The following is a 27,689-nucleotide window of genomic DNA, read 5'->3' as shown; positions in this document are numbered from 1 at the left end:
AGGAATGGCAGTTGGCCCAACAGTCACTCAGTCCACCTAAGCCAGGGTCTATGGAACCAGCAGGCAGAAGGTAAAAGTATATAACAGTTTAATTGAGGGAAATAATAACGAAGGATGGGAATAAGGGATTCTATACTTACAACCTCAGAGCAAACCACAGGGCAGGGGAAGGACTTGACTACACTATTCTATTGACCTAAGCCAGGCAGGGCACAAAGGAAGAAGTACTGAAGTCACAGGGAGGCTCCTTCAAACCTGGTTCCAGCCAGGGTTGGTCAGCTCAGCAAAAGGGCCTGAGGATGGCTTTCAATTGGGGTCTCACGGTAAATCCAAGGATGGTCACAGGATGCCAGGAGCCAACTCCACCAGGTGATCCAAGGTACCCAGGTAGAGAGAGGGAGTTTGCAATGCTGTCCACCAGATCCCAAACCACTTCCCCACTTGGTGCAGCTCTGCAGGTCTGTTGTCCACTGCTGAAAGCTTCACCTCTCAGGATCCCAGGGAATCTGGACGCAGTTTTTCCCTGACTCTGAGATCTCCCAGGGTTAGCAACAGTTATGTCCCAACCACTAATGGAGTCTCTCTCAGAGCACAAGCCCCACGTCCTGCTCCTTCATTCCATCTTGGAATCCTCCAGCCCTTCCTGCTAGGTCCAACACTAATACTAAATTAATCTTCCTCACAAGAGAGAATCAAGAATCTACTCTCTGGAAGGAGTAATTCCCATTAAGAGTGATGACTCTTGTGGCTGCATTTTATATTTCATTTTCATAATTCTGGGGAATTCCTAGAGTAGAAACAACCTTCCCTGAGCCAGATCAGCACATCTTCTATCATTTATAGTCACATGGGGTTGTCGGAGAGCACCAAGATATCCATTTTTTTATCTATTTAAAAAAATCCATTTTTAGCCCTTTCACATTTTCAAAGTTTTAAAATATTCTCGTTTCATTTGAGCCTCACCACAACCATAGGAGGTGTTACTATCATCCTCGTTTCATAAATAAAAGCAATGATGTTCAGAGAGGTCCAGGACTTAGCCAGCTAGTAAATGTCAAAGGTAAAATTCAAACTCAGCTCTTTCTGATCCTAATCTAATGCATGATGCCATCTGCCTGCCTCTCAGGTAGTGCCAGGAGGTCCTGCGAACCTCTCTGGACTTGTTTTCTCATTTGCCATTCAGCACAATGCCTGGCACATAGTAGATGCTTAGTAAATGTTCATTGACTGACTGATTGATTTATTTGGGGGGTGGGTCTGACTCAGTGGCCTCTGAGGTCTCTTCCAGCTCTCCATCTGTCTTATGATAAACACAAGCATCAGGGAAGGATTTTATAGAGGAACATGATGATGATAATGTGGACCCTTTCAGGAAGAGGATGGGAATAATCACTTATATTCTATTATACTAGATGTGTGCCTGGGGCTTTCAACAAATATGATCTCAGATCCTTACAACAACCCTTCAAGGTCAATGCTATGATTATCTCCATTTTGCCTTTGGAATTTACCAAAGAAATGGAGGCAGACTCAGGTTTGGGGACAGGGTCCCAAAGTATCTGAAGTAGATTTGAACTCAGGTCTTGCCTCCGCTCTCCCTTCACTGGGCCACTTGTCTGTCTTTTTAGGTTGCCCATAACTTTAGATGACGGCATTCAACACACACACATTTAGCTGCTCTTGTATTCGAGGCTCGGTCCGTGACGAGCCACTAGGGGAAGGGACAGGAGAGTTCTTATGGGCTCCAGGAATAAGCATCGGCTTTCTGGTGTTTTCTCTTTCTCTGTAAACAGAAGCTTCCTATTAAATATCTTTTCCACATACCAGAGTAGCACCCGGAAGGCCACTGGCAGGAATTAGATGCTGCCCTCCAAGATTAAATCACATAAAAAAGGAGAAAATGATGAGGAAAAGGCATGTGTGAAACGTTAGGAAATAGCTATCTCCTCTAATTCAATTTGGGCAGCAGGAGCCTGTTGGCCTGCGAGGTGATTGATTCTGCTTTCCACGCTTGGATGGGAGAGGCAGCCCGGCCCCTGGATGGATGAGCTCCTGTTCTGGGCTCTGGCGTCATCACTCCGTGCCTCTGGCGTGGGCGTGGGGCGAGGATGCTCCCGGGACCTCATCGCTTCCGTGGGCCGGTTTGAAATGTCCTGGAGATCTGAGAGCGGAGCAGGGGGTCCAAATTCCATCTTACAGAGGGAAAAACTGGCCCAGGGAAGTCAAAGCCTCAGCCAGGGCACTAGCCAGCCTGGACCGTAGGCCCCCTGACCGCTAGCGTGGCATCTTCCTCTCAGGACTTCTGGTCCGGTTCTGGCTGTAATATGATGACAGGAAGGAAGGAGCCCAACAGGTTGATCTCAGGGTTGAAAATGGAAACTCAAAGACTTTGATGGAGGTTTTCTCCTCCAAAACTATGGAAATGTGTGTGTGTGTGTGTGTGTGTGTGTGTGTGTGTGTCTCCATCCAGATCTTTGTGTTTCCATGTGTTTATAATTCACAAAGTGGGCCGTTCCCAGGCTTCTGGGGCCATAAATCCAGAACTGGGAGCTGAGAGTGGGGTGGACTAAATGGCCTCTGAGGTCCCTTCCAGCCCTGGGTCTGTGATCCCTGTTCCCACGAGTGACTCACCGGGTGAATTTTCACCAGTAAAACTTCTTTTCCAAGGCACCCAGCCCTGCTGCTTCCTGGGCCCTCCCTCACTGCTGCTCTCTATGAAGCACATTTAATATTAGCCGACACGCAGCAAAAACAGAGAGGAAATCCTGCTGGTCCCTGGAGAAGGCGGGGGATAGGCCAAGTAGGAATTTTCTGAGATTTTCTCTTGCCTTAGATAACTCCTGCCACAGTCCCACTAGTGCAGATTAAGAGCCAGAATTTGTATAGTGCTTTACAGATATCCCATTTGACCTTCACAACAACTTTGTGAGGTCGGTAAGATTATTATCCTCATTTTACAGATGAGCAAACTGAGGCAGATACAAATTAAATGACATGTGCAGGTCACACATTGGTAAGTAAGTGTCTGAGGCTGGATTTGCAACCAAGTCCTCCAAATTCTAGGTCCAGCACCCAGGCCACATGCCACCTCACTGCCTCAGTTTCCCTAGGAGGTAATACACACAGATAGGAGAGGCATATATACTCAGAATACATGTGTGTCTAATGTGTATATATTTGTTGTTGTTGTTCTGACTCCTTATGAGTCCATTTGGAGTTTTCTTGATAAAGATACTGGAGTGGTTTGCCATTTCCTTCTCCAGCTCATTTTACGGATGAGGAAACTGAAGCAAGCAGGGTTATGTGACTTGCCCAGGGTCACCCAGCTAGTAAGTGTCTGAGGCCAGATTTGAACCTGGGAAGACGTCTTCCTGACTGCCGCCCAGCGCCTTATCTACTCCCCCACCAGCTCCCCATGAGACGTATGAACACGTACCTCTCCGTGTACTCAGGGCATGCACGTCTATGGAGTCGACACCTAGTTACCTCCATACAGACAGGGCACCCTCTGGGCTACGTCCTCAGCTCTTCCCAGACAGCTTTGCGCGCTGAGTTCATGAGGGAGTCATTCCTAGCTCGAGGCCACACTCCTAAAGGGACCTGCCAGGCTGCTTTCCCACAATAACGGGGTGATGTACACAATCAAGCCAAAGGAAAGGCATTCACTCAGATGGAGTAATAAGGACGGAGCCACACAGCCAGGGACATGCCCTCCCTCAGATTCGTCAGCCAAAGAGAAGGAATAAAAGGAGACCCCTTGGCAGTTGGGCCATCCCACGTCCATCCCACATGGCCTCTGTCTCACCTGTTCCTTCCCTGCTCAAGCCAGAGCCCTGTGGTCTGGGCAGGTTGTTTATCGGCTCCACCTGGATCTTCTTCCTGCTGTAGTCCAGGCTCCTCTGAGCCTGTAGTGTGCTACCAGGGTCACAATCCTCAGATCAGTTCCCTGCCCCTAACTCTCTTCTGGAGAGATGGAATGGCCAATGGGGGTGGGCAGGAGAAGGGAGGGAAACCCTTCTGGCAGAGGCATCCTACTAGTTTTAGGGCCCTGGGCAAGTCCCTTCACCTTCTTGGCTTTTGTTCCTCAGCTGGAAAATGAGGTGGCAAACCACCACGCAGGTATCTTTGCCAAGAAAGGCCCAGATGGAGTCACAAAACATCTGGCACAAGCGTCAGGACTGAACCATCACCCCATGCCTGACTTTCTGTGCTATATGAGCCAGGCTAGGTCTAGGAGAGGAGACAGCACCAGCTCGCCTCCCCCATCACACATACAATCACAATGGCAGTGGGAAAGGCAGGTCATGAAAAGGAAGATAAACTCTTGAGCCCAGAAAAAAGGGAAATAGCTCTTTTAGGACCTCCTTTGACCCTCACAGCAACCCTGTGGGGTAGGTGCTTGTTCATTTCCCTGTTTTACACTTTAGGAAACTGAGGCAGCTAGCAATTAAGCGAAGTGCCCGAGGTCAGATTGGAACACTGGTCTTCTTGATTCCCAATGGAGGGCTCTATTCCCTGGGCCACCTCACTGAAGATATAGCGCAACAGAGAGGGGAGGGGGCTGCACCTGGGAGAGAAGATGGTTTCCATCCGCAGACACCATCTCTGGAGTGACTATTTCCCCTCGATTGCTTTTGTTTGCCACAAGGCAGGATTTTGTCCAGAGTGGGGTGGGATGTGTCTGTGAAGTCAGATAAGATACCCATAAAGCGTGGGGTTCTGTTTGTTTGTTTTCAAGTAAAAGGAGAGTTTTAAGAGATGACCTCTGAGGTCCCTTCTGGCTCTAAATGGATGACGTCAGGTTCTCTGCTCCCACCGGGAGCCTCTCTCCCTCCAGGGAATGAGCCTCCTTCTCCTTGTGTCTCTGTCCCCCAGGGAGACCTCCACGAGCTGGGTAAGCTGCTGATGCAAGGCTCCTTCAGCGTCTGGACGGACCACAAGAAGGGCCACAACAAGGTCAAAGACTTGGCCAGGTTCAAACCCATGCAGCGGCACCTCTTCCTCTATGCCAAGCTTCTGCTCTTCTGCAAGAAGCGAGAGGACAGCGTGGACGGGCACGAGAAATCTCCCTCGTACAGCTTTAAAAATTCTCTCAAGGTAACGACTCCCGTAGTAAGAGCTTCCCTCTCAAGAGGATGTGAAGCTCGGACAGAGGGAGCCCTATCTGCCAGACCCTTCCCTAGGACCAAATAGTGGTGTGAAATGTATTCCCTGAAACCACCCAGGACCTGAGAGAAACTGATACCCATATTACCTTATTTAAAACAAAACAAAACAAAAAAAACCCTTACCTTCTTCTGTCTTATCCATACTAAGTATTCATCCCAAGGACTAGACAGTTGGGGTTAAGTGACTTGCCCAGGGTCACACAGCTAGGAAGTATCTAAGGTCAGATTTAAACCCAGGTCTTCCTGATTCCAGGCTTGGCACAGTTAGGTAGTAAAGTAGATAGATACTTTATAAAGTATCTTATGTAGATAAAGTATCTACTTTGCCATCTAACTGCCTCTGTATTGCTTTATTTTTAAAGCATTTTATTTTTTCACCTGAAACATTTCCATATTACCCATCATTTTAAAAGCCATAATAAAAAAATTAAATGATAGTTTGCACTCAGAGGTCAACAGCTCTCTCTCTGGAGATGGAAAGCATTTTTCCATAATAAGTCCTTTCATCAGAACAGTCATCTCTTTCATGGTTAATCACCATTACAACATAAACATTTTATTTTTTTTAATTATCGATCATTTGTTATGTCACCAATATTTCTCAATATATCTTTCCCTTTGTTCTCCCCCAGAATTCTCTCTTTTATAAAAAAGACTTAAAAAAGAGGAGGGGGAAAGGGTTTCCCAACACTAACCACATCCACAAAGTCCCAACTAAGTACTTATTTTGTGCCAGGTTCTCTGTTAAGTGCTGGAGATATAACTGGGGAAAGTAACCCAATCCCTGATCTGAAGGAGCTCCTATTTTAGTGGGGAAATCAGTAAATACAAGGGAATTCAGCTGGCAGGACAGATAGAAACATGCAGCTGTCCAAAGAGTTTAGATGGGAATTTTTATCTTTTTTATGTCTATTCATATTGCATTTTTAGATTTGAATTGTGCCATATATACATAATTTGATTCTCAGTCAGAACACAAACATTTATTATTTAGAAGAAATGAAGGTACTCCCTGTCCTAAGGGAGCTGACATTCTAACGGGGGAAGACTCTAGTAAAAGGGAGCTAAAAGGCTGGTAGGGGGACACAAAGGTATCCTGTGCTGGGAGTGTAAAAAAGATTGGGGGCACCAGGGATGTAAATGTGTCCTAATGGTTTGTGGGTACACACACTGGGTTGAAGGAGAGACAGGACTAACTAGGATAGGGAGACCAAGAATCAAGAATGGCAGTTGGCCTAACTGTCACTCTGCTCACCCTAGGCCAGGGTCTTTGGAACTAGCAGGCAAGGTAAAAGTTTTAAACAGTTTAATTATGAGAAACTAAAAGGATGGGATAGGGGATTCTACACTAAAACCTAAATGGCAAAACCACAGGGCAAGGGGAGGACTTCTCTACTCTAATTCTAGTTGACCTAGCTAGGCAGGGTTCAAAGGAACAGTTCTGGAGTCTCTGAGAAGGCTGCTTCAAACCTGGTTCCAGCCAGGTTTGACCAGCACAGCTAAAGGGGCTGAGGGTGGCTTTGAGGGTTCTCACAGTAATCCACAGATGATCACAGGATGCCAAAAGCCAAGGTGGTCCAAGGTATCCAAGTAGAGAGAGTGTGATTGAGATGCTGTCCACCAGGTCCCAAACTCCTCCTCCACTTGGTACAGCTCTGCAGGTCTTGTTCACTTGCTAGAAGCCACCACAACTCAGGATCCCAGGGAATCAGGATGCAGGGTGTCCTTAACTCTGAGATCTCCCAGGGCTAGCAACAGTTTGTGCCAACCACTAATGGAGTCTCTCTCAGAGCACAAGCAACTTCCTACTCCTTCATTCCATCTTGGAATGCTCCAGCCCTTCCTGCTGGGTCCAAACTTAATACTTAATTAATTACTAACTAATCTTCCTCACAACAGGAGTATGGGAGAAGAAACCTCCAGGGTTGTGGAGAGGACTTCCATGTGGATGGCTTGGGAGTCCTTCTTCCATGGAAGCTCTAGGAAGAGCTTTCCAGGATCCTTACAATGGGTTAATCTCTTGGCTTCAGGGAGTTTCACAAGAACTTGAGAGCTAGGCACTATTATCTAAGGGATTACCAAGCCAAGAAATGGCCTCTTCCCATGCAAGTTGGCCCCTTCTCTCCAATCCATAATCTTAGAGAGTTTCCCAGATAATGGAGACCTGGGTTCAAAATCTGTGACTTAGTATGACCCTGGGCAAAGTTTCCAGCCCTCTCTGAACCTCAGTTTCTTCCTCTATAAAATGGGAAAAATTAGTCATACCAGCAACAGTTACCTTATAGGACTATTGTGAGTCTTAGGTGAGCTTGTGCATGTGAAGCATTTTACAAACCTTAAAGGCTATTAAAACACACACACACACACACACACACACACACACACACATACAAATCTGTGGACCTAGTCAGAGCCAGCGGAAGCAAGACAGATTGCTCAAGGAGAAGTTTAAAAGTGTTAATTCATTGAGGCTCATTGGGGAGGAAATAAGACTGCTAGTAATTTATAAGCATTGACTAGCAGAGATGGACGAAAGAGGAAGATGCCAGGGCCTTGCAAAAGAGAGAACTATGGGTAACTTCTTCATTTACAAGATTACTCTGCTTCCTTTCTAAGGCTACTCTTCAACTGACAGCTTTTGTTTGCTACACAGACTCTTAGGACTCTTTGAAGATATAGATTATTTTTTCATTAAGAATAACACTGAAATGTTTAAACTAGATGAGGCATGCCTTGAGAAAAGCATGGTCCGTATCCTCGATAAGCTTGCCTCATGGAAAAGTCAAATTAGACAGAAGTTCATGTAGGTCTTATCTGAGAGCCTCCACTAAAAAGTCTAATACTTCACCATGTTGTGAAGGGAACCAGGGCTCTGCCAGGGGAGCTCAAGTTTGAGCGGTCCTGCCCAGCTGGAAAGGTTCTAGGGCTGGACTAGCTATGCATCCGCTGTCTGAGGACTAGCCCTGCTGGTTGAGAGGTTCATCACCATGTTGGCTGTAGCTTATTCATGCTTCAGCCACCCTTCTTCCCAAAGACCGTGGGCTAAGCCACAGTTTGGTTGCAGTCTTTGGCTAAAACAAAGAAAGGAAAAGTTATAGAGGGAAGGTTGAAGGAAAAGACTGGGTCCCTTCCCTTTGATTTTGAGTCTCCTAAATAGTAAGAGTATCTCTATTGCTGGATGTTAGTTGCCTGTACCTGTCATCTCTGCTGCTGGAAAGTCTGGAAAAGCTGAGTCACCAGGACTTAGGAGTGCTGAGCTGCAGTTGGGCTCAAAGCAACCTGCCGGGAAGTAGAAACAGAGCAGGTCAAAGCTTCCATACCAATTAGTATTAGGACTGGTCCCACAAGTGGCTGATGGGCTTTTAATCTGCACAAAACAGGAAGACCCAGACTCAGTTTAAAAAAAAAACAGATTCTATTACTATTGAGGGCTCTATCATTCTTTCTTAAGTTCTATTTACCTCCCTATCTTTTTTCTTGTTTATTTTTAGGTTGGGTTTATCTACTTCTGAGAGGTTTTACAATCTATTTCCTCCCATAATTCATGTAACTTTTCTTCTAGGAATCTGGATGTTAGCCATTTAATGCATATTTATTTAGTACTGATATTGTTTCATTGTCTATGATGCCTTTTATCAGGATGGAATTGCCTTCATCATCTCCTTTGATTAGATATATTTTTACTTTGTTTTGTCTGAAATCATGATAGCTACACCTGCTTTTTTTTACTTTAACTGAGGCATAGTAGATTCTGCTCCAGCCTCTGACCTTTACTGTGTGTGTCTCCCTGTTTTAAATGTGTTTCTTGTAGACAACATATTGTGAGACTCTTGTTTTTAATTCACTCTTTTTTCCATTTTATGGGTGAGTTCATCATGTTGACATTTGTATTGATGATTACTAATTGTTTCCCTCCATCTTATTTTCTCCCTGTTTATTCTTCTTTCTCTTTTAGCTTTTCCTTGTTCACAGATGTTTTGTTTTCAATGACCACCTCCCCCAATTCACCTTCACATTTGTCCACACATTCTCCTTACTCCCTTTACCCTCCTATTTCCCTTTAAGTTAAAGTAAATTTCTATAGCTGACTAAGTGCAGGTGTTATTCCCACTTTGAGCTAATTCTGATGAGAATAAGATTCAAGCATAGCTCACTCCCCCCATCTCCTCCATTATATTTGTTTATTATGCTCTCTTCCCTTAATGACAGTTTATCCCCTTCTGTTTTTCCTTTTCTTTTCTCCCCATTTGTTTCTTTTTCCCATCCCTTGGTTGTTTTTTTTTTTTTAATATCAGCCCATCTTACTTAGCTTCCTTAATTCCATGTATACTCCCTTTCATTCCTCTAATAGTAATAAAATTCTTAAGTATCTTAAGTACTTTAGGTACCTTGCATATTTTAAGTACCTTCAATATCTCAAGTATCATAGATATCTTAATTATTTTGATTATCACCTTCCCAAGTATGAATGTACTCAATTCACCCTTATTAAAACTTTTAAGTTTTCGCTTTACCTTTTGATATTTCTCTTGAGTATCAAATTTCCCCATCAGATTTTCTTTTCAGTTCTGTTGGGTTTTTTGTGTGTTTTTCTTTGGTCAGGAAAGTCTGAATCTGTCATCTTTCCAGTCTCCTATGTTCATAATATTGGCTACATCCTTGACACATCACTCTCCCTCTGACTACACACATATATCTAATCAGTTCTTAAATCTTGTTCCTATCTCCATCAAATCTCTTATGCTTTCCCTTCTCTAAGCTCACAAGCTCAGATTCTTACCCTCTTTGACTTGAAATATGGCAATAAATTCCTAATGAGTTTTCCTGCTTTGTGTTTTCTCCCTAACCCCCACAGATGCCAGCATGATTTTCCTTATAGAATACAAACTCCTTGTAAGCAACACAGGTTTCCTTCTTTGTACTTGTATCTCAGGTGCCCGTCACATTGCCCAGCATATGTAGGAGATAAATAAATGATTGGAGATGATTAGAGTTGTTTTCTTCCTGTCTTCTACACAAAGCCTTTCCTTATTCTCCCCAACAATTGCTAGGGCCTTCACTTCCTGACTATTACATAAATACTTTGTGTTTAACTCCCTGGTATTTATTTTATTTTTATTTTGCATATATTATATATGTGCTTGTTTTCTCCCTCAACAAAATACAATGCTTTTTGAGAGCAGGGATTTTCAAAATTTGTTCTACTAACCCTCTCTTCTAACATGGAGATTGGCACGCAGTAGGTACTTATTAAATATGTGTTGATTGATTTATAGTACTGTTGGGTGTGATCAGCTTAGAAAAAAAATTCTTTCCAGAATGGATAGACCAATTCACATCAAAGGAAGAGATTGAGATAGAGAAAAAATATAGCTAGAAAGAAATAGCCAGAGAAAAAGCCACCAAAAGAGGCAGACAGTCAAATAGAGAGAGACACACACACAGAGAAAGACAGAGACTAAGAGACTGGACAGCATGAGAAAGAAAAGCTGAGAAGTGACTACCAGAGAAATTCTGCCCTGGAAAATAGAAAGCAGCAATCCCAAGAATTTCTGTTTTCTTCTGCCCTTAGATGAGCATGGTTGGCATCACAGAAAACGTGAAGGGAGACAACAAGAAGTTTGAAATTTGGTATAATGGTCGAGAAGAAGTGTACATCATTCAGGTAAGCCCCGTGCCTTGCTTTCTGAACTTTCTATTTCTATTGTAGTCACAGTTCATGACCGTGAAGGGCTTTTTGGCTTCTATCAGGTAATCAATCAATCATTTATTAACATAGTGCCCAGTACATAGAAGCATTGAATAAATGCCTGTTGGCTGATCGACTATTCAAAAGATCACTGAAGGGAAAACTGTAACCCCTGAACACACAAAAGGGGTCTAGTTCCTCCAAGAGGTGTCGACACGTTCATAATTGACTTGGTCTGATGTCCATAGAGTTTCTTTCTGTGATTCTCTCTGTGCAGGCATCTTCAGTAGAACTGAAAAACCTCTGGGTTTCTGAGATCCGGAAAGTCTTGACGGGACAACTGGAAGCTTGCAGAGGTAGGTATGGCTTCTTGACTTCTCTCCTCCAGGAGTCCTCTGTGACAGTCCCTCCCTCTCGCCATTCACTCACAGCAGAGTCACAAAATAGAGAGGGAAAGGGAAGCTCAGTGGATGGCCATCCACTTTAACTTAGACATGGAAAATAGCCACTTCATGGCATGCCCAAGGAGCGAGGTCCTCTAGTGAGGGGAAACCCATTACCTGCCAAGGTGGCCAAAGTCTACTGTTGAAATCTCTCAGAGGGAAGAAGTTTTTCCTGATTCTAATGGAGAAGCACAACTGAGTAGGATAAAAAACATCCATAGTAAATGGAAAGTGATCTCAGAGGGCACTATAAGAGGTAAAGTTAGTAAGAGGCCTGTGGAAGGTGGATTTCAACAATTATTAAGTGCCTACTATGTGCCAAACACTGTGTTAGTCATTGGGGATAGTAATAAAAAGGATGAAATCATCTCATCTTTCAATAAACTTAACTTCTTTTTTTCTTTATTATGTTTTTATGTTTTGTTATTTTATTATTTTAATTTATTTTTTTATGTTTTTAATTTTTTTATTGATTAAGAAAATTTTTCCGTGGTTACAAGATTCATGTTCTTTCTCTCCCCTCTTCCCTCCCATAGCCAACACACAATTCTGCTGGGTTTTAAATGTGCCATTGATCAAGACCTAGTTCCATATTATTGATATTTGCACTAGGGTGATCGTCAATAAACTTATGTTCTAATGAATGAGATGAAAGTAAATATTTAAGTATAGAGAGAGTAAATATACGGATAATAAATACAAACCCCAAATTTGCCTCCTTCCAACCTCTCCCAAGAACCCTGAGCAGTAGGTGCTGCGGGGTCCTCAGCCCCATCTTGCAGGGGATAACAACAGGCTTGGAGGGTCATGCCAGGCCTCGACCTCAGGCCTTCTGACTCCCAGGGGTCCTCCCTCTACTGCAGGCTGAATCTTTGAGTCATCGCTACAGGGGTGCGAGGGTAAGGCTGTGAAGAGATTGCCACAGTGAGTGCGGGTGAATGTGTTGCAGGGAGGATAGAGAGGGAAGGAGATGCATTTGTTTCGTTCAGATGTGTGAGGGCAGGAAGGAGTGTTTCCCCTCTGAGACCAGCACCATCAGGAGGATCTGTTTCGATTTATGAATACGTGTGGAAATATCGAGGAAATAGAAAGAGGCTAAAAACCGGAGACTGATTAGAAACCTGATAATTCAGTATGGCATTTGCCTAACAGGCTGAAACAAAGATTTGGCTGCACCTCCCAGGCGTAGGGCCAGCATGAAGGAAGGAAAATGAAGAGAAATGGTGGTTGTGCCAATTGATGCCAAACTAATGAGAGGCAGCTAACGAATCCCTCTCTCAGTTGGAATTCTCATCTTGCCTTTAAGGTAGCTCACGAGAGATGTACAGTCTTTTACCCCTTTTCCCATAAGGCACAGAAATCCCTGAGCTCCAGGGGAAAGGACCACTCACTCAGGTGGTTGCTGGGGATGCTCAGGACAGCCCTCCATCCTAGAGGTGTCACTATCCCCATTTTGCAGATGAAGAAACTGAAACCAAGACGTCTGGAGATATGCCCAGATGGTCATGGCTAGGACGGTAAAATTCAAACTCTCTTGTCTCCAAGAATGATAGACTCATGTTTGGAAGGGACCTCAGAGGGGATTGTATGGGGGTGAGTATTTGATGGTAGGGGGTGAGTATCTAGACTCCCTCTTGCTAGCTTTCAATGGGCCAGATCAGCTAATACTCACCCCCACCCCAGGGAAGACCTATGAGGGAATAAACTCAAAAAGGTTCTATTAACCCTCTCTTCTAACATGGAGATTGGCACACAGTAGGTACTTATTAAATATGTGTTGATTGATTTATAGTATTGTTGGGTGTGATCAGTTTAGAAAAAAAAATTCTTTCCAGAATGGATAGACCAATTCACATCAAAGGAAGAGATTGAGATAGAGAAAAATATAGCTAGAAAGAAATAGCCAGAGAAAAAGCCACCAAAAGAGGCAGACAGTCAAATAGAGAGAGACACACACAGAGAGAAAGACAGAGACTAAGAGAAATTCTGCCCTGGAAAATAGAAAGCAACAATCCCAAGAATTTCTGTTTTCTTCTGCCCTTAGATGAGCATGGTTGGCATCACAGAAAATGTGAAGGGAGACAACAAGAAGTTTGAAATTTGGTATAATGGGTCTTCCTGACTCCATGTACAGTACTCAATCCACCACACTGCCTAATTACCTCTTGTTGGCTCTTATCAATCACATTTAAGTTATGTTCATGTTACATCATATCACTCCATGGACCCACCATCATAGGAGACAGGCATTTAGAATCCCTTTGACCTGTGGCAGGTAGCTTAAGGCTGCCTGGCAGGGTGGGAGAATAGCACTGTGTTAGTTAGAGAATTTTGTACCTTGGACTTCTTCTCCCAGAATTCTTTCCTCGTCCCAAAATTCCTTTCCCCTTTTCATTTACCTGCGTCTTTAAGTTATTGTTTATATAGTTCTGTAACTCCTCCCTTTTTCTCTCTTCCCCCCCTTCCTCCCCCATGCTGAGCTGAGGAAGGTGGCTTTTTGCTCTAGCTTTTTTATGTTCATTATTATTAATAAATCTTATTAAATATAATACTTAGATATTGGATATTAATTTTGAAGCTCACAGCACGTAGCCATGGAATAAGAAGACAGTCAACCCTTCTCCAGTTAGAGATCTTCATGCAGGGATCCAGCCCAGGGATTTGGCCTTGTTTATATTTTGCTTAAACCAAATCTAGCACTCCTCCAACTTTCTCTGCCTCTCACTTGGCCTTCACAGACATTACCTACTGGATACAAAGTTCTAAAACTAATAGCCATCCCTCAATTTGAGGTCTCAACTGGGCTCCCCCCGGGGGGGGGGGGACCAATTCATCAGGAATCTTGCTCTAGAACTGAAATGAGAGATGCCAGGCAGAAAAATCATTGTACCATATCCATGGAGTAAATCAGTCCAGGACATTTCTGTTCATCCATTCATTTATTCAAATAAACATAGCAGTATCAAAAATAGGAGAGAGGAGCTAATAGGCAAGACAGGGAAACAATCGACAAGCCCAGAATTTCACAAGAATCCTTAGAGCCCGTTTTCTCCACTGCCCTCCTTTTACAGGTGAGAACACTGAGGTGCAGAGGAGTATAGTGACTTGCCCAGGGTCACACAAAGAATTGGTGGCAGAGTTAGAACTAGAACTGGGGTCTCCTGAGTCCCAATCTGCTTCTGACATGCACCCTTTCATGAAACCATTAAGAATACAAAGCAGATGTTGGTGTTTAGAAATGAGGACTACTTAGGGGAAATGAATTCAGAGGGGGTGGAGATCGTTGGGGGCTGGCATTGCTCACTATAATTACCTGGACTGGAGCTGGAAAGACAACAGATGAGGAAAGGATGGAAGAAAAGAGTATCCAGGCAGGGGGATTTGCCCAAACAAAGACTTTGAGTCAGAAATAAGCAGAGTGTATTTGGAAGATAACAGGAGATTGTGGAAGAAAAGGAAAAAGAGGAGGGCTGAGGAGAAGGAGAAAGATGGAGAGAAGGGGAAGGAGGATGAAGAGGAGGAGGAGGATGAAGGGGAGAGATGAAGATCGTGATCCCAGTGGCAGTGGCGGAATGTGGTTCAGTGTGAAGGCATCCTGGCTGTGGCATCAAAGAATTTGGCCAGAAGGCCCTTTCTAGCTCAGGCTCCTTAATCCCATTATTCAAATTAATCACAAAGCTGTTATTCAGTTACCAAAAAATAGCTCTTTTCCTCTACTGCTATGACAAACTGCCATCCATCCATCATCATGCATTTTATTTCATTGTTTTAAACCCTTACTTTCTGTCTTAGTAACAACTCTGAGACAGAAGAGCAAGGGCTAGGCGAACAGGATTAGGTAGCTGTGGCCAGGGTCACATGGGTAGGAAATATCTGAGGCCATATTGAAGCCAAGTTCTCCTGAATCCAGGCCTGGTGCTCTCTCCACCATGCCATCTAGCTGCCCCTCACCATGCATTTCAAAAGTGTTTACTCCATGCCAGGAACTGTGTCTACCAGGGATGCGAAGACAAAAAGGAAACCGTTCCTGCCCTCTAGCAGCTCACATTCAGCCAATCAATGATCTTTGGTGAAGCCCTTGCTGTGTGCCAACAATTAAACAATTGTTGCTCTCAGAGAGATGGCATTTTACTACAGGAGGCAACAAGTACATAAATATAAAATCAGTCGATCAGTATTTATTAAACAGCATTAAGGGCAGTGGATAAGGTGGACAGTGGATAAAACGTTGGACCTGGAGTCAGGAAGACAACCCAGCCTCAGATACTTACTAGTTGTGTGACTTTGGGCAAGTCATTTGCCCCTGTTTGCCTCAGTTTCCTCATCTGTAAAATGAGCTGGAGAAGAAAATGGCAAACCACTATCGCATGTTGGCCAATAAAACCCCAAATGGGGTCAGGAAGAGATGGACACGACTGAAACAACTGAATACACATTGTGCCAAGCAGACCAAGAAGCCTTCCAAACTCAGCTGGCTAGGCTCAGAAGCAACAGGAGCCCCTGGCCAGGGCTGCCATTCTGGACGGTTCCCCTCAGCTGTGTGCCAGGCTCTGCTCTGTACCCCAACACCAGTAAGATGGAAGAGCAAAGATATTGTCTGTCTCCAGGGAGCCTGTAATCTATGGGATGTTTGCCGTCACCCTGAAGCTCACCGTGCTCCTTTACACGGGGGAAAGGAGGCAGAATCGGTCTAAGAAGGCAGTTACCTGGGCAGCAGAATAAGGACATGCCCGCAGCCCCTGTGCCACGACAAGGGCATCCTTCAGGCGGGTGGTGTTCCTGCTCTCACCGCACTCCAGGCTGGTTTCAGCTTCCCCAGGATGGGATGAAGTCCAGGCCAAGCCTGCTGATGGACTTTCCTGCAGTTTCCCACCATGAGCCCTTCCCTTTGCCTCACTAGCCTCCCAGCATCCCCCACAAAATCCCTGTGCGTGCCAGGTCCAGCCCAGGGACCCTGCCCCATGGGGCCTTCTGTGCCTCCCCATCTGGATCAGTCTGACAGTCAACACGCATTTATGAAGCCCCCACTGTGTGCCAGGCACTGGAGGAAGCAGAAAGGCAAAAAGTGTCCCTGCCCTCAAGGAGCCCACGTTCTTTTTATTTAAACCTTGACCTTCCGTCTTAGAATCACCACTAAGTATTGGCTCCAAGGCAGAAGAGTGGGAAGGGCCAGGCTGTTGGGGTTAAGTGACTTGTCCACGGTCACCCAGTGAGGAAGGCACCGAGGCCAGATTTGAACCCAGGATCTCTAGGTCTGACTCAGTCCACCAAGCCACCCAGCTGCCCCTCATCTATTAGCTTTTACAAAGGGATATTCAGTGAGAAGGTAGATTAGTGACTGAAATGTTTTTTTTTCCTTTCCTTTGGCCCTCTCTTTAAAAAGTTTGCCCATCACTGGCTTAGGGCATAGAGCACCAGGTCTGGATTCAGGAGCACCTGAGTGTAAATCTCACCTCAGGTTCTTAACACTGTGAATCCTGGGCAAGTCACTTACCTGCTGTCTGCCTTAGTTTCCTCATCTGTAAAATGGGGATAATAGTGGTACCTAGCTCCCTGGAGTGTTGTGAGGACTAAGTGAGACCTTTCATGATGCCTTCTGGAGAATGGTGGACAAGGGAGAGCTCCTTCCAATCCTCCAGTGAAGGAGGGCAGCCCCCTCCTCACTTCCCCCTTGGCTGCTCTCCTGGACATCATCATGCCTTCCAGGATCTCATCCTCTCCCAGATCTGAAGCTTGTGCCACCCAGACTCTCCAGTTCTTAGGCCCTTGGGGATAGTGCCGGCACGTGGTAGTTGTTCTACAAATGCCAGCCATCATGATTATTATGGTCTGTGGAGAGTTCAGAATGGAGCAGCTTCTCTGTGGCCCTTACCAGCCGTGCGACCCTTGGCAAAATTACTGGATCTGTGAGCCTCAATTTACTTGTCTGTAACTTAGAGATCATGCAGGGAGGCTCCACTGGCTGTAAAATTTACAAACCTCAGAGCCCTGTGTAGGCATTAGCCGTTGCTCCCCCCAGAGGGCTCAGACCTGCCTTCCCCACCATCTGTGCCACGGCCAAGGGGATTCTTGGCTATTCAGCCCGAGAGGCCCTTCTGACCCAGAGCTTCCCACATGTGATTGGGTGATCCTGTAGCCCAGCTTTCCCTCTGCCAGTATGTCCGAGCACGCAAATCTGTTCCACCCAGGAAGGCTGGCTCCGAGAGAGGAAGCCCTTTCCTCTTCCTTTTCCCGGTAGCTGATGCAGAGCCGTGGGAAAGGGGAGGCTGGGAGGCTGAGCTTCAGAAGGACCATAAAAGTTGCCGTCACGCAGCCACCAAGAAAGGGACCTTCTCTCCCCTGCTCACTGCTATCTCTTGGACAATCAAAGTTACTGCAGACATCCTGAGGAACCCAGAAGAGGATGGCTTGCGAAATGCCCCCAAGCCCTGGAGCACTTCGAGACTGTCATCACTCTGTCGCCTAAATGAGCTGTTTTCCCAGCAAGCAGCTCTGGCTGCCAACTCACAGAGGCTGAGAAGTAGGATGGCTCCAATTAAGTTATCCTGCCCGAAACTAGGAGGCTGGAGAGTGCTAGCCTCATAGGATGGCAGCTGAGTGTGGGCAGCAAGAAGGAATGAATAAATGAATGCACGAATAAAAGAATGATTTAATGGGTGGGAAAGCATTTATTAAAGGTATCCAGAGATGAAGCCTCTAGCAGTAGAGCCCATGGCGAATCATGAGATAGTGATGGAGGAGCTCTCCACTGGGTCCAAAAGGGTGGATGGAGGGATCCCAGGGCAGGAGGGTCTGGGGTGGCACGAGGTTCAGATCCTGGGAGAGGATGACATTCTGGAGGGCATGATGAAGTCCAGGAGAGCAGCTGAGGGAAAAGTGAGGAGGGGGCTGCCCTGCATGCCCTGAGGAACTGGAGGATCCACAAGGAGCTCTCCCTTGTCCACCATTGTCCAGAAGGCACGACGAAATAATAATACCTGATTACTCGCAGACATCAAGTGATTACCTTATTGATTAATAAAATTAAGCAGTAAATTTCTGAATGATTAAAGGTTTCCCCCCTCTTTTTCTTTGAACAGAAGCAAGTCAGCTACACCAAAGAATCACAGAAAGCGTCTACCACGCACCCATGGACACATCCAACTCCTCCAGGTAAATATCTAATGGTTCCTTATGCAGCTTCTGTATTTGCACAAGAATTTCTATTAAGAGAAATATTCTATCAATCATTCATCAACATGCATTTATTGAGCACCTACTATGGGCCAGGCACTGTGCTAGGCACTAGGGATAAAAATCAATCAAATAATTAAAGGAGTTTATATATATTTGGGGTTTTTTTAAACCCTTACCTTCCATCTTGGAATCAGTTCTGTGTATTGGCTCCAAGGCAGAACAGTGGTAAAGGCTTGGCAAATGGGTTTAAGTGACTTGCCCAGGGTCATACATACAGCTGAGAAGTCTCTAAGGCTAGGTTTGAACCCAGGACCTCCCATTTCCAGGCCTGGCTCTCTATCCACTGAGCCACCCAGCTGACCCAGGAGTTTATATTCTAATGAGGATGACAAGTACACATTTAAGAATGTAAAGAAATAATAATATAAAATAAATATAAATTTTAAAACTAAAGAATATAAAGAATAAAGTAAATAGATACAAATAGAAGGTCATTAAATGCAAAGTAATTAGAAGGGAGGACATTAGCAACTGTAGGGAAGGTGGGGTTGAAATCAGGAAAGATCTTGTCTACAACAAAGGGGTCAGACTCACGCCCAAATCAGAGCAATGTGGAATTGTCGTTTATGTTACAATTACAATTGTCGGAATGTTACAAAATAGTAAAAATACAATATAACTTAGATACTGTTAGTCTGTGGTTTTCTAAGTCAGTATGAGGCAGGAAGGGATCCATTTGATGCCCCCGATGTAGAAGATGGTGTGTGAGGTGCATGTGGAAGGCAGGAAGGGATTCCATGAGGCAGAGATGGCTGCCATGAGACTGGCTTTGGAGTCTGCGTGCCGAGTGGTACCCAGGGTTCTGGGTGCCACATTTTAGAAGGAGAATCAACAAGCTGGAAGAAAACTGGAATGCTGAGAAGGCCAGAGTTATTGCTGTTAGAGAAACTGAAGAGAGGAGTTAGGATAGATATTTCATAAGCCAGACGGCCACATCTTCTGCCATCTGCCAGGCCCCCAACATATTTGTCTTCTTGAGACTTTTTGACACTAAATAGTAAAGTGGCTGAAAAGCTGGGCCCTATTCAGTGATAATAATAACTTGATTACATAACATTCTAAGATTTGCAAAGGGCTCTCAGATACATCTCACTTAATCCTCCTAAGTCTGTGAGTTAAGTACTCTTATTATCACCGTTTGACAGATGAGGAAACTGAGGCAGACAGAGGTTAAACGACTTACCTAGGGTCATTCAGCTAGTGTCTGAGGTCTGATTTGAACTCAGATCTTCCTGACACCAGTCTCATTGTGCTATCTACTGCATCACTTAGTTGCCAAGATTCAAGGGAGAATCAAGATGCTTGAAGGATCATGGCATATTTAACAAGAATTATAAATGGAAAAGAGGGGAAATCCTTTTCTTGGTAATGAGATACATAAGGGAAGGCCTACAGCATGTGCACTTCTTGGGGGAAATTCCTGAGTCAGTACAAACATGCAAATCTATCCAAAAAAGGACTTCCTGTGCAGTGAGAATAGAATCTTTGACAATAAGGAATGCACGATGATTTCCAAGAAGAGGCTGGTAGTGGATCAGAGGCCAGGGTTGCTGGTCACCCGGCAAGGGTGGAAGAATGTCAAGGTGCTGTTGGACCCAGCAGGAGCAGAGAAGAAGCTGGGAAAAGAGAACCAGCTCCCCTGGGCACCCACAGGGAAAAGAGCAGGTTTGAGAGAGGAACCCCAGCCTGGTCATGGTCCTTCCTGAGACCTAGCCAGGCCTGCCCCTTCCACCTGGGGATGGCAAGCAGCACTTTCCTTCTATATCCTAAGCTTCATCAGCTCCAGGATCAGTGCAAAGGCTGTTTCCTTCTTCCTAGGTCCTACTGTCTGTCTGCTCTGGACACAGGCCCTTCTCTGACCAAAGTCTCTCGGCCAGTCAGGAGTCACCTGCCCCAAACGTGCAGCCATCTCAGGGCTGCCCACTGGGGTTCTGGCTGCCAGGAGTCACTAACAGCAAATATGGCCTAAGATGACTGAGGTTCTGATATTCTCCCCCATGGATGGGGATGCTACTAGCCAGCCTCTGCGCAGCCCATAAGACCCAAGCAAGAAAGTTCTTAACGGTGCCAAGTAGAGATAACTGGAAGAATTGAAGACTGGGAACATTAAGCTGAGGAACAGAAGGCTGAGGGGTGAGAAGGAGGAAGATATGACCAGGGTCAAGGAGGTGAAGGCCTGCCAGGTGGAGCAGGGACCAGATTTGTTCTTTTTGGCCCCAAAGGACCGAATGAAGAGCAGGAAGTCAGGAAGAGGCAGGTTGGGTTGGGTTGGAGGTAGGGGAAAGCCAGTTATTCCATGGTGGGAGGGGATGGCTCTTCTTTCCACCGAAGGTCTGAAAGTTCAACCTCTTGTCCATGAAAGGACATGGGACTTGGGTTAGCGATAGGTTAGGCAAGCTCGCCTCCTGACGTCCCTTCTGGCTCAGAGATCCTGTCAAGTCATTCAGCTCCTTCCCTTTTCTCATCTATAAAATGGGCATCGACAAACTTGCATGACTGAACCAGTGGGGGATTGGGGGAAAAAGCAAAGGAGAAGAAACCAACATGAGAGTTGGCTGCTCACTGCAGACTCCTATCTGGGGCTGGGCTCGCCAAGACTAGTTTAGTGAAAACTCAATCATTTATCCTTCCCATCAACTTTAAACATATTCCAATGCCATAAAGCCAAGAAAATTAAAAGGAAATGATGAGGGAATGAGGTTGGGAGGGAAGGGAGGAAGGGAGGAGGGAGCATGGCTAATATAGAAATATATTTTACATTACTTTCAGCATATAGTTAGTATATTGCTTGCCTTCCCAAGGGGTGCAGAGGTATGGCGGGGTAGGGAATTTGGAACTCTACATTTTAAAAATTGAATGTTAAAAACTTTTTTACATGTAATGGGGAAATATTTAACAAAATAAGCAATATATATATATATGTATATATATATTTTACAAAAGAAGGAAGAGAAGAAAGAGAAAAAGAGTCATTAAAACTTTTTAAATGCACAGCTGAGAAAAGAAGGAAGTCCAGAAGGAAATGGACAATGTGGACAACTTTGAAAATTCCATGTTGAATTTCTTCTGCACTTAAAATGAAAAGTAATACATAATGGAAACTTTTGGGGGGCAATCCTTTCCCCCCATTTTACTGTGTATATAGAAATGATCATTTCAGTTGCTGTTTGTTAATGTCATTAAGAAAATAATTTTTTAAAAAAATTTAATAATGGAAAAACTACTTGAATGATAGTCTGGGTGTCCTGGGTTCTGGTTTGGGCTGTGCTAATTAGCTATGTGATCTTAGGAGCAAGCCCATCTTCTCATCCCTGAAATAAGGGATTTGGATGATTAACTCTGATAGTTCTTGAGTTTGGTGGCTTCTCTGTCCAAATATTTGCAGGACGATAAAATAATTCACATTGTGAAGTTGGGTGAGCTCTTTTCTCTTCCAGCCAGAAAAAGTGGGGAGTGCTAAGTATTGTTATCCCCATTTTACAAATAAGGAAACTGAGTGGTAGGTAGGGGACATGATTGCTGTGTCAAATAAATGAAAGTTGCCAAGTGGAGGAGGGATTAGACTTGCTCCAGTTGGCTCCAGAGGGAGAAGAATCAGAAAAGCCCTTTGAGGATTGATGTCAGGCCAAACTTGCTCACCATAAGAGCTGTTGCAAAGTGGGATGAGTTGCTTCAGGAGGTGATGAGTTCCCCCCCGCTGGAGGATTTTATTATGAGCCTGACCAGTCAGTTAGTCAAGTTACTAAGGACTTATTATGTACTAGACATATGTGCCAAGCATCAAGGATACAAGGAGAGGCAAAAACAGTTTCTCAAGGAGTTTTCATTCCAGTGGGAGAGGCAGTATTTAAATAACCAAGTAAATACAACATGGCAGCTAGTGACAGAGTGGATAGAGCACCAGCCCCAGCCCCGGAGTCAGGAAGGCTGAGTTCAAATCTGGCCTTAGACATTTACTAGCTATGTGACTCTGGAAAAGTCACTTAACCTCACTTGACTCTGTTTCTTCATCTGTAAAATGTACTGGAGGAGGAAATGGAAAACCATCTTAGTGTCTTTGCCAAGAAAACCCTGAATGGGATCATGAAGAGCTAGACATAACTGAAAAAGGACTGAACAACAAATACAACATATAGGGTAATTTGGAAGTCATCTCAGGGGTAAAACACTAATAGCTGGGGCAACAAGAACAGTCCTCCTGCAAAAGATAGAATTTGAGCTGAGTCTTGAAAGAAGCTAGGACTCAGAGATGAGGAGAAAAAGCATTCCAGGCATGGGGGCAGCCAGTGCAAAGGCATGGAGATGAGAGATGAAGTATATTAAGGAGTTCATGGAAGGAGGTAAAGTATGAGAAGACTAGAAGGGTAGAAAGGGGCCAAAGTATGAAGAGCTTTAAATGCCAAAAAGTTACTGAACTCACTGAGGAAGGAAGGAGAATGTCCTGGAGATCCATAGACAAAGGATCTAGATTGGGTGATCAGATCAGGCACTTTGAACCCAAAGGAAGAGATGCTGCTGATGGAGGGAAAATTTGGAAGTGGTCAACAGGCTTAAGAAGTATTCTGACCACTGAGTCAGGGGGTAGTGCATCCCTATTAGAAGAGGTGGCAAGAGAAGCAGGGTCATCAGAAAGAGGCAAGGTCTCTGTGCCAGAAGATGGAAAATAGAAGAAAAGAAGAGGTTTAAGTCAAGAGGCTGTTTGTTCACTATAGATAGGTATTCCAAAGGGCACAAATGAAGATCCAAAGTAGGACATTTCAGGGGTGGGTGATATTGTAGATCCTGCTCAGGTTCAGCTTCCTTCTGACTCTGAAGATCTATGATGACGTGTAACCCAGGTTTCGCAACTTCAAGGCCAATGTTCTTCCTGCTCCCCTAAACTTGCTCCCAACGTAGCCTGAGAAATAGTGAATTCTGGGATAGCTCCTCTCTTACAAGCACCTCTAAAAAGCATGGAGAAGTGAATCTAGAGACACAAAGGGCACCCAAGACACTTGAGACCTTGCTGGGACTCTGGGCTGTGTGTCTTCAAAGAAGGAAAATGAAAATAAAGGCCACAAAGAAAGATCAAAGGTTGATCAATCAACCTGCATTTCCTAAGCTCTTATTCTGGGCCAGGAATCCTGCTAAGTTCTGGGAATATGAAGATCGCAAGAAAAAAAGAAAACCAGCCCCTGCCCTCTAGAAGCTTACATATTTAAAAAATATGTACAGGTAAAGCAAATTCAACAGCCACAAAGCCTTAGAAGGGAGGGTGGCAGCTGCTGGGGGTGGGGAGAGGATGGAAATGGCCTCCCAATGCAAATGATACTTGGGCTGTCTTCAAAGAAGGCAGGGATTCTGCCAAGCAGAAGAGAGAAGTGAGAATATTGCAGACAGTATGTAGAAAGAACCAAGAAGTAATTCAGTTATATTTAAAATGTCATAACTTCCTTCCCTTATACTGATATCATAGGTGGGTTTCCTTCTTTCAATGGCTAAAATAAAATCATCGAAAATCCAAGGTGGTTTGAACTTCCCCATTCTTTTGACAACCCAGAGTCTGGCTTCCTTCCTTCCACGTGTGTTTCCTCCATGTGTGGCTCTGTGGGTGTCCTTTGCCTTCCTTCCGGCAGCAGCTGCCACATTAGGCTGCCCCACCCAAGCCTAGGAATCTCTAGTGCATCTAAAGGAGGCCAGGATTTCCCGCTGGTGTTTCCCACTGGTGAAATCCTGCCCAGCAGCTGCCTTCCTCCCTTCTAAGGCTTTGTGGCTGTTGTATTTATTTTACATGCATGTATTTTTATATGTAAGCTTCTTGAGGGCAGGAGCTGTTTTTGCTTTTTCTTGAGTTGTCTTCATTTTCCTAAAACTTAGCAGGATTCCTGGCCCAGAATAAGAGCTTAGGAAATGCAGGTTGATTGATCGAGCTTTGATCTTTGTGGCCTTTATTTTCATCTCCCTTCTTTGACTTGACCACAGGCCAGTGAACAGATGACGAATCAGGACCTCCGCCAGGGCCCTGTTACTCATTGTTCCCACCGTCCATCATCTGTGTCATTTGGGTCATCTAGACACAGCAGCAATGAAAACATGGTGGGGCTAGCTCTGACCAGCAGTTTCCTGGGCTCAGGCTCTGTGGGAGCCAAAGAGCAGCAATATGGCACTGAGCCAGCGTGTCCCCGAGACTGGAGCCACTTCATTGTCTTTGGCTGAGTCTCTTCTTCTTCCTTCATGGCAGCCCTATCCCAGAGGAATGCACCTCTTCTTCTCAACATTTGCCCCAGGGACAAAAATTGCTGGTTATGATTCTGTGTTGGTCTCACCCCGCTTCCCACCCACGTAGCCAGTGCCACCCATCTGGATCACATACACTGCCAATAGGGAGGTAAAATGTCTTCTTCCCTCTAGGTATTTCACCATGGCCTAGAGCTCTGCCATCGATTAGCTAGGCAGCCTTAGACAAGGGGCTGTCCTGGCCTCTTGAGCTGTACAATGGGTATTTGGGATAAAACAATTCCTAGTCCCTTCCTGCTCTCCAGTGCTGAGCTTCTACCCTTCTGCTATCACTTCCATGTTGTACAATGCACTGACCCCAGTGTGACTGGCTTCCAGGATCAGGACTAATTGCCGTCTCTCAAACGACCTTGAGACTCTTCGGGGCCAAGAGCACCACAAAGACACACATGGCTGGCCCTTCCTTGGTTTCCCCTCGCTTCTTATATTTTCCTTCTTTCCTTGTTGTTGGCCCCAGAGAGAAGGCAGGCGCTCTGTCACCCAGGTGCCACTGAGTGTCCCCAGAGGCCATTGAGGGCAGTACTTGACCGCTCTCCACTGTGTCTTCTCTCCACTTTATTCCCCTATTTTTTTTGCCTTTTCTTTTCTATTTATCTTATTCTCATTTTCTCCTAAGGACACCTTAGACTTAGCAGTGACTCCCACAGACACTGAGCTCATTGGCTCTCTTGGAGTTGAAGCTTTTATAGATCCCTGCTCTGGAAAATGCTGTTCCTTCTTCTCTAAAGACAGTAATATTTGCTATTAAATGCTTTTAAAAATGTATATAAGACCTTACACAAAGAAAGCACAACCTCCATCAGGCCAAGACCCAAGCAGGCACTCTCAGGGTGATATTTCTGTAGCCCAGGGAATAACTTCTGCTGCCACCTCCATTTGACCAGAATCTCTGTAGGTTGTAAGATGAAAGGACCTGAGCAATGAGAACCAGAATTTCAAAAGGGTTACCAGATGGTAACTAAGTCCACTGATCTTGAGTTGTGATCTGGTTAATAGCCTAAAAATTAATATTTTTTAGGTTAGTAACCTAAAAATCTACCAACTCTTTCCCCTTTGCTCCTTTACCTCTGTGCTTGTCTTTGCCTTTACTGTCTTCTCTTTCTTCCTCCTCCACCTTTCCATTCATCATTGGAGGTGGTAAAAAGAATGATTGGTTTAAAGTGACTAAAGTAACCTCTGTTCTGAGGCCCTGCTGGGACTTCTTTTCTGAGTCCTCTTTTTAGGAAGAATCTCAAGGTGTGCTTTACCTCACCTCCACTTGGACTCTCTAGACTTCTCCACTTACCATCCAACTGTGGTGCAGTTTTTTCAGATTCCCAATGCACTGATGTTAGAATGTAATTAGAATAGAATTAGAATTAAATAGGAATTAAATAGAAGTAGAATGTAAGCTCGTTAAGGGTAAATAAAGACTGTCTTGTTTGCTTGTATTTATATCCCTAGCACTTAGCACTTTAAGCACTTAGTAACATAGAAAATGCTTTTACAAAGGGCTATCTACCTATCTATCTATCTGTCTGTCTATCTACCTATCTGTCTGTTTGTCTCTCTCTCTCACTTACTCTCTGTCCATCTGTCTGTCTGTCCATCTACTTGTCTATCTGTCTACTTATCATCCATCATCTATCAGGGACAGCTGGTGGTACAGTGGTTAGAATACAGGGCCTGGAGTCAAAAAGTTTCACCTTTCTGGGCAAGTCACTTAATCTTATTTGCCTCAGTTTTCTCATCTATAAAATGAGATGGAAAAGGAATGGCATCCCATCCTACTCTCTTTGTACAGAAAACCCCAAATGGTGTCAGGCCATAACTGAAAATAACTAAACAATAATCTTCTCTCTACCTATCTATCTATCTTCCTTCTATACATCCATCTATCTGTCTATCATCTATCCATCTGTAGCTCTCCAGGTATCACCCATCCTTAAAAAAAACAAAGAACTTGGGGACAGCTGGGTGGTTCAATGGATTGAGAGCCAGGCCTAGAGATGGGAGGTCCTCGGTTCAAATCTGGCCTCAGACACTTCCCAGCTGTGTGACCCTGGGCAAGTCACTTAACCCCCATTACCTAGCCCTTACCACTCTTCTGCCTTGGAGTCAATACACAGTATTGACTCCAAGATGAAAGGTAAGGGTTTAAAAAAAGAAAAAAAACCAACTTCACTGGATCCTACCGTTGCCTCAAAATATTGTCCTATCTTTCTTTCTCAGCACTTCCTGAAAAAGTTATCTATACTTGCTGTTTCTACTTCCTCCTCTCTGACTTACTTCTGAACCCTTTGCAATCTGGCTTCCAAACTCATCATTCAATTGAAATTGTTTTCTCCAAAGTTAGCAATGGCCATTTAATTGCTAAAGATGATGGTCTTTTCTCAGTCCTCCTCCTTCTCTATCTGTTGTATGTGACACTGTTGTCCACTCTTTCCTCCTGGATAGTCTCCCTTCGCTGGGTTCTCATGATACTAATCCCTCTTGGTTTTCCTCCTACCTATCTGACCACTCCTTCATCTCTTTTGCTGCCTTCTCCTCCAGATCATGCCCCCCTAATTGTAAATGTTCCCCATAGTTTTTTCCTGGACCTATTAATTCCTCCTTCTGGCCCATTTTTGATAGCTCATCAACTCCCACAGGTTTAATGATCATTTCTCTGCATAGGAATTCCATATCAATATATCAAGCCCATGTCTCTCTGCTGACTTTTGTGGAAAATTAATATTCAATTGTAATGATTTTTAAGTGAAGTCTTTCTTGAATCTCAGGTTTTAAAGATCATCTGACTTCCAAGTAATTTGCTCTCAAACCTCAAGACATCTCACTGGTCTGGCTTTTGTCATCTGTAAACAAGAACTCTTAGGTAATGAAGTCAACAAGCTCTAG

General features: G+C 44.6%; 1 protein-coding gene across 1 annotated transcript in view; it reads left to right on the top strand.

Moving 5' to 3' along the window:
• LOC123242074 (guanine nucleotide exchange factor DBS-like) overlaps positions 1 to 27,689 on the top strand; it is a 192,825-nt gene that overhangs the window by 135,869 nt on the left and 29,267 nt on the right. Inside the window, exons 9-12 of the mRNA XM_044669566.1 lie at positions 4,876 to 5,097; positions 10,741 to 10,833; positions 11,135 to 11,213; positions 18,380 to 18,452. Of these exons, the coding sequence (XP_044525501.1) occupies positions 4,876 to 5,097; positions 10,741 to 10,833; positions 11,135 to 11,213; positions 18,380 to 18,452 (467 nt within the window). The remainder of the gene's footprint in view (positions 1 to 4,875; positions 5,098 to 10,740; positions 10,834 to 11,134; positions 11,214 to 18,379; positions 18,453 to 27,689) is intronic.

The sequence above is a fragment of the Gracilinanus agilis genome, chromosome 3 (genome assembly GCF_016433145.1).
Source record: "Gracilinanus agilis isolate LMUSP501 chromosome 3, AgileGrace, whole genome shotgun sequence".
NCBI classification, from domain to species: domain Eukaryota; kingdom Metazoa; phylum Chordata; class Mammalia; order Didelphimorphia; family Didelphidae; genus Gracilinanus; species Gracilinanus agilis.
The sequence above is the reverse complement of the archived record's forward strand: the minus strand, read 5'-3'. Positions and strand labels throughout refer to the sequence as shown.